Raw genomic sequence first — 12,042 nt, 5'->3', positions numbered from 1 at the left:
TGGGTGGATGAACTCACAGCCCACCTGGTGTTAAGTGGTTACTGGAGCCCATAGACATCTACGACGTAAATACGCCACCCACCTTGAGATATAAGTTCTAAGGTCTCAAGTATAGTTACAAACGGCTGCCCCACCCTTCAAACCGAAACGCATTACTGCTTTACGGCAGAAATAGGCGGGGTGGTGACACCTACCCGCGTGGACTCACAAGAGGTCCTACCACCAGTATAAAATATAAAATACCGATACCCATTTTGAGACATACACAATAATATTTTGTATAATTAAAGTTCCATTTGCATTGTTACATTGGAAACCGTTCATATAATAATATATATTATATGATTTTGCAATTGATTAGATTTAATTCCGCCGCCATTTCTAAATCCACAACATCATTCTGATTCCTCCACCAGATTACCCAAAGATATTCGTAAGCTAAACCGAGTCCATCAAATAATATCAAATGGCTTTCGAAGCGTTGTAATAAAATGTGGGGACTGTCCGTCTGTGACGAGGATTATATCGTAAAAAAAAAAACGTTTGCAATCACATCTATGACTCGAGAGGCACCTCGACCATTCTATAAATTATCATAGACGTATGAATACCATGCTAGATAACTATTAATCTAGTCTATACTAATATATCAATCTACAGTGGTTTTTACGGATGTTCCGTTATAACTACTGAACCATACATCCGATTGACTTGAAACTTGGTATCCATGTAGAAAATACATGTACTTAATGTATATGCTAATATTTATATGAGTGTTGGACTCCCTAATAATAATGACAATAAACAATAATGTTAATTTTAAAAGCCCAGCGAAGCGGGCGATTACGTCTAGTATTTAATAAAAAAAGATTTGTGTCAGATTTGTGTTTTGATCATCCCAAATCGAAGTTGGAATTGATTTGATTTCATTAGCGACGATTTGAAGCACAGAGAAAGTTTCAAAATACTTTTGATTCCAAAATGTTTCCGGCGCGCGATAATACTTTTTGGTGTTCATTCTCAAAAGAGATTTATTTAATTTGTTCTATAAATAATGTATGTAGATAGCTGCCCCACCCTTCAAACCGAAACGCATTACTGCTTCACGGCAGAAATAGGCGGGGCGGTGGTACCCACCCGCGCGGACTCACAAGATTTCCTAGCACCAGTAATACTATAGTAATACCACCAAAACTATACTGAGACCTTAGAACTTATATCTCAAGGTGGGTGGCGCATTTACGTTGTAGATGTCTATGGACTCCACCATCGTCCACCCGTCTAAGTTTTTTTTCTTTTTTTAAGTAATTGAATTGTACGAAATAATTTCTACGCAGCCACGATTATGAAAAGTTTTTGAGCTTCGAATGCGCAACAACAATCGAGATTACCGTGGTCGTTCTAGCGTTACTTTCGACGAGACGGCGGGAAACGGGAATAGTGATGGGATCAATCAATATTATTGTTATCGATAATTCGAATTTATATGTGTTTTTATACTTTGAAATGAAATCTTCTTTAGTATCGTTATGATTTCAAGCTTGAAATACAAAAACAGAAAAAAGAGGTCTTGATATAATTGTACATGTTTTTCATATGTTTCCGATACTTAAAGAAGTTTCGGAGTTTCCTTGATTGAAGCTATTGAATGTCAAACATTGGTTTCATTATTACTAGATGTCCCGCAGTAGTCGAAATTCGAATATAATTAATTGGAATTGTAAGTTTGTACACTGTTATGATTGTATTTTATACTTCTATAATCACAAATTTCACCAAGGCTACTCTACAAAAAAATATTAAAAAAGACAAATAACATTTAATTTTAATCTATTCTCAATTTGACCACAGACGTCAAGAACAAAAGTTTGACAATAAATAGTATGCATGCGTGTGTGCGTCAAATACATGGTATGTAGTGTGTGTAATGTTTTCTTTATTGATTTAATGTATCTTTTATGCCTTATTAAAAGAAAAATAGCATTGTGCACTTCTTCTCTATATTCTCTTTAAGTGTGGAAAATTTCATACTCCTCCGTCGGCGCTATTTTCGTAAAAAGGGATACATAGTTTTTGCTTCACGGATTAATATATAGATAATTTTACCTGTTAGTTTTTACTAGACACAATCATGTATTTACTAAATTTATTTATTAGACTAATAATCCAGCTAATTTTGCCTTACATATCATTTTAATAATATAAATAAATATACCTTTTCTGTATTATTTTTTTGTGCGCAATAAATAATATTGATTATTGTAAACAGCTTTTAGATTGTTAGATAAACTTAACGACAAGTTATAAAAAACACCATTAAAAATTTTGACATAGATTGTCGATACCAAAAAAAATAGTTTACTGGACAACTCTAGTTGACGACAACTTGAAAGTTTTCGTGAAAATTGTTCGGTATAAAAGTGAAACTGAACTTCTGTGTCACGTAATACGTGTTGTTCATTTATTAATTAAAGTTGTTTGAGCATAGAAACAACTTTGTTAGTATAGAGGATATTAGTTTAGGATTGTTTGACAAACTTATCAAACTTGTACTATAGATTATATCAGACAATTCGAATTATGAATATATATTTTTTTAAATGGCGATCAAAAATTTTAAGTCAAATTAGTTTTTAAATTTACAAATTATTTTTTAAGTAAAAAGGAGCATTTATTTCTAGAAATATTTTAACGACAAATAGACAAATTCTTTTACATTGAATGTTTTTTTTTTCCTACCTATGCTGATAGCCTTGAGAGTTTATTTCAGCTTCACCCTAACGTTGTTAGGAATGTTGCTAACACTGACTCTAGCAAGAGCAGTGCTTCGCAGAATCTACCACGGGATTGGAAGCGCGACCCACTGAGAAGATCCGGTGAGAAAATCAGTGGGCTGTGTCTATCGAGCCCTTCGTCGCAAGCGACGGAAGGACGGTGACCGGTGCTTGCGGTGCCTAAAAGCACTGTTAATGGATCGGGAGGATCCGTAATGACGTGCTTTGGGCGACGTCGACTGTTTACCATTCGGTCTACAGGATCCGGTATGTATTTAATGATAGGTACCATCACCACCTATTACGTATTTCTGCCATAAAGCAGTAATACTTTTCGGTTTGAAGGGCGGGGCAGCCGTTGTACTGTAAAAACTGAGTCGAGGAGACTCATGTCGAGGAGACTCATGTCTCGAGGTGGGTGGAGGCATTTACGTTGTCAATATCTATGGGCACCCGTAACTATTTAACACTAACTAACTAACGTACTCTTTAAATTGCTTATTATTTCATATCCAAAAGTATTCTTCTTCTTCTTTCCCCCACAATGTTGCGTCATGGGTGACATGGACTGCATGGTATAGACTACCACCAACCACTTTCTTAACCAGGTCTGACCATCTGGCGGGTGTTTTGTCCACGGCGCGCTGGCCTTCTATGCGACCCAAAATTATAAGCTTCTCTATTTAATGCCGGGAGATCGCATCATATGTCCGAAGAAGCTCATAACAATTTCTTGGCAAATGGCAGAGTCTTTTTTGGATGTTTAGCTCTATTAAAATGGAATAATTAGTTCTCATGGCAGTCTATGGTATTCGGAGGATTCGCCAAACCCACATTTCAAAAGCATCGATATTTTTAGTATCGCGGCTTTTCATGCACCATGTCTCTGCTCCGTAGAGGAATATGAAAAAGGCCAGTGCCGGCTACAAGCGCACTTTGGTTCTATAGCACATGCTAAGGTTTTTTCAGATCTTCCAGAAGTTGGCCATGACACTTTTAGCCATACCGTAACTTCGGCGTATTTCTCCATAAGTATAGATAGCTTAAAATGTCAGAACAAAAGAAAAAAGAAATTCAACGAAAAGCCAGATATAAAGTTTTTTTCGCTTCAGCTATCCCGTTGTCTGTCTCTTAAATGAAATAAGCGAGCATTTCAATCGCGGCTCGAAACCGGAGACAGCCTAAGACGTGTCAGAATTTCTTCAGTACTGATTTTATTTAAATGTGAAATTTTCCGGAGCACCATTGTTATTCGGCTCGATAAAACGGAAATGACATTCTAAAAGTGACATTAAATAAAGGTAAAAAAACAAACATCTGCCCCTGGCATTGCTGAAGTCCATGGGCGACGGTAACCACTCACCATCAGATGGACCGTATGCTCGTCTGCCTACAAGGACAATAAAAAAAATATCTACATACATGATTTAGCTTGCGACAGAATGAGATAGAATATGATTGAAGGTTTCACTGTGTAAATTGCACAAATGTTTTTTTTATTGCTTAGATGGGTGGACGAGCTCACAGTCCACCTGGTGTTAAGTGGTTACTGGAGCCCATAGACATCTACAACGTAAGTGCGCCGCCCGCCATGAGATATAAGTTATAAGATCTCAAGTATCTTCTTCTGAGTCGGTCTCTTCATTACTGAAGGTCGTGTCTAATCTAAAATGTAGACCACTCGATGCACAATGCTTCCCCACGTCTTCCTGTCCTCGGCGGTCTTTATAGCCTCGGTTATTGGCAGGCCGGTGAGCGTCTTTACCAAATCAGACCAGCGGATAGGTGAGCGTCCGCGTGACCTTCTCAACCTGACTAACTGCCATCAGCTTCTCCAAGTTATCGGGGCCTCTACGAGCGATGTGGCAAAGCGAAGATCTCAAGTATAGTTACAAAGTTATTCTAGTGATTTCTTAGGGATTTAGAGGAAGTCATGTCACACTGATGAAGCGTAAAGACAGCGTCACATAAATTCTGTCAGTATTCGGAACATAAGGCCGAATTTCAGTTGCGTTTTAATATTTTTCCATTTTGATGTTATAATTAAAAATATATCTACGTATAATTTGCGTGATAACTATAAGTTCGACATCTTGTGAACTCACACTGGTATTACCAATACCACCCTGTCTCTTTCTCTACTGAAGCATCTTTGTTTGAGGGATGAGTTATCCCTTGTACTGTAAAACTTAGACATATAACTCATGTTTCAAGGTGAGTGACAGAATGTTTTTAATTACTCATTTTCACCATGACCATTCTCTTGTTTATCAAGGTATACAGGAGTAATCGAACTACCGCAACACAACTTGAATGCGGCCCTAAAGATATAAAATCGAAAACTCCAGTACTAATCTATTCTTATCCCTTCAAATTGAAACTCGCGATTTTTTCAGATAATAATTCATTGGATGGATCCTACCAATATAATAACCCCATCACCTATTGGCATAAATTTTATTAGATTTATATTGTTTTATATCAAGAAAGGCATATATCACCTTAACATTATTCTGGTCAATAAGATTCCCGTAAACGATTGTTTCAGAGACGTCTTTAATTAATACTAGCGACCCGCCCTCGCTTCGCTTCGGAAACATTAAAACACACATGAAACCAAAAAAAAAAATAAAAAAAAAAATTTAAAAAAGTAGCCTATGTTCATCAGGGACAATGTCGGCTTCTAATGGCAAAAGAATTTTTCAAATCGGTCCAGTAGTTTCGGAGCCTATTCGAAACAAACAAATCTTTCCTCTTTATAATATTAGTATAGATATAGACATACAAGTTCTAAACAACAACATGAATATAGACATTAGCAATTTATCAAAAAATTGTAAACGAATGAAATTTCTTATACATTAAATAAATAAATAAGATGGGTGGCGCATTTACGTTGTAGATGTCTATGGGCTCCAGTAACCACTTAACACCAGGTGGGCTGTGAGCTCGTCCACTCAACTAAGCAATAAAAAAAAAATAAAAAAAAAATCCGATAAACAAGTTTGCTAGAACATAAAAACTGTATACGAAGCTCAAGCTTTTCCTAGAAACAATTTTTTTATTGCTCAGACGGGTGAATGAACTCACGGTGCACATGGTGTTAAGTTATCGGAGGGTATAGATATCAAGAATATTAATGCCGTCATTTACCTTGATATGAGTTTTGATTCTCAGTTCTACAGCACAACTGCTTCCCCACCCATCAAACTGAAACGCATTACTGCTACGCAGCATAAATGGGCAGAGTAGGGCTTGTAGGTGCCCGTGTAGGCTCATACGACGCCTCAGCAACGGTCCGACATCACAACACACACGTGTGTCGTATCGCAACGTCCGAATCAATCGCCCCTCGTTGTATCGATCGCCATTGAATAAAATATAAGTGTAAGGCGGTCATCATTTACAGAATGTCGTTACACAACCAAGACATTATTTATTAAAACAAATCGTATTTATGATCTGCGTGAACCTTCTGTGTTTCCGTGTATTTTAAAGGTGAGGGAAGGGAAATATGGTGCAGATTGATCAAGAAAGATTTATCGGTGAATCCGAAAGATTTACATGGAGCTAGATATAAAAATTATTCTAAGGAATTAAAATAGATTGAACTTAACAGTCGGCACGTACTGGAAGAGAGCCGCGTGGCAACTTCGCAATGTTCAGATGACGCCTTCGCGAAAATACACACAAATAAACGCGATGTGTCGTAAATAATAAAGTTTAGATTTATGGAGCTTGTTGTTTATTTATTGATTGATATATTTAAGTATATTGTTCTGTTTTCGCGAGTCGTTAAAACCACTTTAAACTTGCCTTTAAAGCTGCTTTTACACTTTAATCTCGCGTTTATTATTTTAATTTTACTTTCTTTACGATTACTGTAAAATATAAATTTTCATTTTATTAAACGATAACAAAAGATTTCCTTTCAGAACTATTTTCAGTTTACTGTTATCACTACATAGTATAAAACAAAGTCGCTTTGTCTATCCCTATATATGTATGTCCCTATGTATGCTTAAATCTTTAAAACTACGCAACGGATTTTGAAGCGGCTTTTTTAATAGATAGAGTGATTGAAGAAGAAGGTTTATATGTATAATAACATCCATTAAATAGTGGAGAAATCAATAATAAATTACAGTTTCCGAAGCAAAGCGAGGGCGGGTCGCTAGTTTATTATAATACCAAAACAATTATAATGGCGAGATTAAACCGTAAAAGTGGCTTAAAACAATATATTTTCCGAGTATATGTTGTTGTTATTGGTGATTTAATCTTTATACTTTTTTATCGAAAGATTAAAACACATAATACGATACATAGTATGTGACGTGAATTTATTATTTTCTTTTGACAACCGATGTCTGGTACAAAGACCTTTATACAGGAGCGAATTGTTGCCACGCAACGTAATTGGACTGTATTGCTAAGCGGCTTCTTAGCATGCTCGGCAAAGGGGTAATTAAGTGAAGAAACTGAATTGCCAAATATGTCTAGTGAACCACTTCATGTCTCAACGGCTTTAACGCTTTTATGTATACGGACTTCATTTAGAATGAATTGGAATCTGAGATCATTTGCCAACGTAAATATAGTTAAATAATTCGAACCACACCAAAAATAGAAAATCGTGGATAACTTCAAACTAAACGTATGGACTAGGCGTTACTGGAACTCATCGATTATGTGAATATATTCGATATTGCGGCACGAGATTGAAGTTTTTTATTTCGTTTGAATAACGTAAATACTGCTCCTAAAAAAAGAACGCATTATTGTTTGGAAGTATAAATATGGCTCCACTATACACTACAGTTCAAAAGTTTGGAAACACCCTATTGTCAATAGAATAAAAATAAACCGTAATAAATCTCTAAATAAACACGTTATTGTTGAAGTTAATTATTTTAACGACCGTACTTATAACAATAATGAACACAATTTCTTATTACTTGTCCCTTATTTTGTAAAAAGATCGACACGCGTGTTTTTTAACCACAAAAGTTTCAACACCAAGAATGGTTGATTTCTTACAATTACTGGGTTTGTTCATTGTTTGTGTTTTGTACAGAGTCTAATTTACGAGGTACCAGGTAGGTAGGTACTTTTGAAAAGGCGAATATATTTTTAAAGTATTTATATTAGTTTAGTTTAGTGTGTTTCGTGACGTCCATGCGTTAGTTACAACAGCTGACCGGCACATAAAATATTCGAACCTAGAAAATACTCTAAAACCATTTACATACGTGTATCCACATAGTTATTCGAGCGACTAACCGATAAAAAAGCTTTTGTTTGTTTGGTCGTCGATAGACCTCGATACATAGATTAGAATTTAGATAAGATTGGTACAAAAATGGATTTCTTTATCTACTTTTGTAATATTTTAAGGTAACCAACTTGCGATATTTCCGCAGTATTAGAATCGTGTTTTTATTTATTTATTTCAATCTCTTGTAGCATATAACTGGATATCAATGATTTCGGTATTTAAAATAAAACTTGCTGTTAGTTCTAATGTTTAACAGGTAACAATTTTAGTGTTAGATATCTTTGAATAATTCAGTGAACTAAAATAAATAATAATAATAATAACATTTTAAGAAACTTTCGTTTAGGGTTAGGGCCTTGATACAGAATATAGGCAATTATCTTCGATACTGCGCGTATTGTGAGGAGGTTTCTCAATCTGGAGTCCTAACCACTGGCGGCTTGTGTCGTATATACCGCCATCAGCGGCAATCTATTATTATAGTGTTTTTAAACATTTGTTTTATTGATACCTTTATTAAAAAATTGTGTATAATTAATAAGATTTTAAATAAATATAGACTATAATAATAAGTTAAATTATTTGTTTTATTTAACACTAGCAACCCGCCCTCGCTTCGCTTCGGAAACATTAAAACACACATGAAACCAAAAAATAAAATAAAAAAATAAATAAAAAAAAGTAGCCTATGTTCATCAGGGACAATGTCGGCTTCTAATGGAAAAAGATTTTTTCAAATCGGTCCAGTAGTTTCGGAGCCTATTCGAAACAAACAAACAAATCTTTCCTCTTTATAATATTAGTATAGACAAATCAGCTCTTGAGTTACGAAAACATTAAATGAGTTTTTTTAACCGCAACAGAAGTACAGCAGAGGGTACAGCAGCAGAAGTACAAACGAAATTATAATAATTATAACACTTTAACATGGTAACCAAAATAATTTGTTTGCAATTAATATTTTATTAAAAAGCTATACTAAGTTTAAATTAATTACAACAAAATTGTTTAGAGTAATGTTCGTATAAAATAAGACGATTTTAATTTATTTTCATTGCCTAAAACAACAATAATAAAATAAAAAAGTTGATTAAATTAAAAACTATCTTAATCTTGTTATAATTTATTGCAAGCAAGAAAACTACGACTTAGTAACATAGGCACATACTTACATTCATTTTCCGAAGAAATTTTCGATTCATATTTCAATAAATTCAAAAAGTACACACTCATTTTTAGTTACATTTAAAAATATATAAATAAAACTTTCAAGTCTACTACCGAATTTTAACATAGAGACACTTTGGCAAAGTTTGTATTTTATTTTTAAAATAATTTACAATGATTGTTTTTCTAAAATATTATTTACGAAAATTGAGATCTCGTAAACAATCTCGGTGTTGCGCCACGTGGCGAGACCCGACGCTCGGCTACGTCGGCCTACGACGTAGCACTGGCGTAGCGGTATCGTAGATCTGACTTTTCCAAGACTGCACAGCGCATGGTTTCAAAAAAGTAATGTAATAAATATACATAGTGAAAAAATATTTGCTTTTGAAGTTGCTTATCAAGTGATTACGGGCTTTAATAATTTAACCTAAGCTTCGAATTTCCGGACGAAGTAGATCTCTCTTTAAAATATATTTGTGTTCTGGACGTGCGTGTTTTTATTCCTTATGCCTTCAGAAACTATAAACAGAAGATCCTAATTTGGGTCGTTAATTGTTAAACGCTAGTGCAATGTAGAGGTTGACCGAAGAAGATATTGATGGAGTGTATTTATGACGATATGAGAAAGAGAGAGTGAGTGTTGAACTGACGTATGATAGAAGAGAATTGAAGAGAAAAATTAGCTGTGAAGATCCAACCTAGTGGATAAGGTGAAGAAAAAGAATAATAATTATCAAACGATTATAATCATAATTGCAACGTACCTAATCGCATCGCTTTGAATTTGATTTGGTATAGCAATTTATGTAACAATTCCTTTAATATTGCAGCAGTAGATATAGAATAGTAGAAATTAAAATATTATTTGGGCCATTTCTTTCGAGCAGCGATACTCGATCAATGGAATCTCCCCTTCGTAATTACCGTGAGTTAATATTGACGATGTTAATATGTTTAATACCTTGACCTTAAGCTATGATGTTCTACTGAAATTACACGCCTTAAATTAGAATCAGTACGCCGAGTTGCGATAGCTTATCGGTTACAGATATCAAACCGTATTATCAGGCCAATTAGTACCCCACAACAAATCTATGTTACAGATCCAAGGTACTCAATCCTAAAAACAGATACAGATAAAATCAGCAGCAGTAGGCAGCGGTTTGGCTCTGCCCCTGGAATTGCTGAAGTCCATGGGCGACTGTAATCTCTCACCATCAGGTGAGTCGTATGCTCGTTTGCTTACAAGGGCAGCAAAAAATATATATTCATAGACGATCTACATATGTACCAAAAGTTATCAAAGTTATTAGAATATTATATTAAGTTGTGTATTATCTACGGACAATGACGTTTCAGTACTTGTTAGTAAATAAGTAGGTATCTTAAAAAGTTTCAGCAACAAATAAGTAATTTAATTAAGAGTACTTCGTGCGATAATAATTAATTCATAATTATTAATTAATTCATAATTTTCTACAAACATTTCACTTAAGTAATATATGAATATTTTTTTATGAATGCTTGAATGTATCACTTGAAATTGGAACTCTTCAAAAAGATGACCGTTTTTTCAAATTCGCCTCCCGACTCATGTTGGGCTGCAACGACTCAATGTTGTCCGTGTACTAAAATAAAAAATAATAATATTATTATTGCCCTTGTAGGTAGACGAGCATGCGGCTCACTTGAGAGTGAGTGGCCACCGTCGCTCATAGACGTCAGCAATGCCGTAGTGCTCAGGAATGAAATTTAATTTGTCCTAGTTTAGTTGATGTTCTTGCTTAGTGCTATTTGATAAAATATTCAATTTAACTCTACCACCGACTGCAAAGGACAGCCCCAGTTCTGAGTTAATTACTACTGTTTTCTTAAATTTATGAATACGCAGTAGGTAATTTAAAGGCACGTACACACAGTTTCTTAAATAATTTACTTCTTTTGTGTAATAAAACGCGCGAATTTGTACCTTATTCATTATTTTCATATTCTTACGCGCACACGTCGTTATTCAACATGCTATTAGGATCGATTCAGTAAATATTATATCAGTAAATATATATATTCAGTCATATTATTATATTTTCTACAATTTGGACAAATATAGGATGCAATGGAATCGCTTCTAAATTTACAGCTAGATAGATGATACTAATGCTATTCCTGAAAAATAAAAAATAAATAATGTGTGCAATTCACACGTGGTAGAAGTGAAACCTTCCAAAATTAAAATACAATTATCCTAAACGTCTTAAGTATATGTAAAATTTTGTCATTAGTAAATAATTGTAAGGTAGCGCCCTCTGTGAATTGATATTTTAATTTCACGTATAATCCTAAATTAAAATTCACTACAAGAGCTTTCATACACACGTTAGTATTAAAAAATCTCACAGATGGCGGTGTATTAAATAGTATGTATATTTCTGTATCATTCTTTGCTGGCTTCATCCTACACATTTTTGTATTTGTGTCTGTTACCTGTCGTTTTTTCCGTTGCATCCGGTTTGAAATCACAACGATTCTAAATAAGTTTTCACTTCAAAAACAACTAAACAATATTTAATCTATTCTCAATTTGACAAACAATATTTAATCTTTCTCAATTTGACCACAGACTATAAGCACTAAGAAAAGCTAGACAATAAACAAATAGTATGTATGCGTATGTGTGTCAAATACACGGTAAATATTAACATTCGGTACTCCTTCTCTATATTCTCTATAAGCGTAGAGAAATTTCATACTCCTCCGTCCACGCAATTTTCGTAAAAAGGGACACAATGATTTTGTTTCACGTATTAATTTAGGTATAGATAA

General features: G+C 34.4%; 1 protein-coding gene across 3 annotated transcripts in view; it reads right to left on the bottom strand.

Moving 5' to 3' along the window:
• LOC149502445 (uncharacterized) overlaps positions 1–9,487 on the bottom strand; it is a 72,907-nt gene extending 63,420 nt beyond the window's left edge. For all 3 annotated transcript variants that reach the window (XM_089728998.1, XM_089729000.1, XM_089728999.1), the window contains exon 1: positions 9,225–9,487. In XM_089728998.1, coding sequence (XP_089585124.1) covers positions 9,225–9,285 — 61 coding nt within the window. In that variant the 5' untranslated portion in view covers positions 9,286–9,487. The remainder of the gene's footprint in view (positions 1–9,224) is intronic.
• Between the last annotated feature and the right edge of the window lie 2,555 nt (positions 9,488–12,042).

Source organism: Bombyx mandarina, chromosome 08, assembly GCF_030267445.1.
Source record: "Bombyx mandarina strain Sakado chromosome 08, ASM3026744v2".
Taxonomy (NCBI): Eukaryota; Metazoa; Arthropoda; class Insecta; order Lepidoptera; family Bombycidae; genus Bombyx; species Bombyx mandarina.
This window is presented reverse-complemented; position numbering and strand designations above follow the sequence as displayed.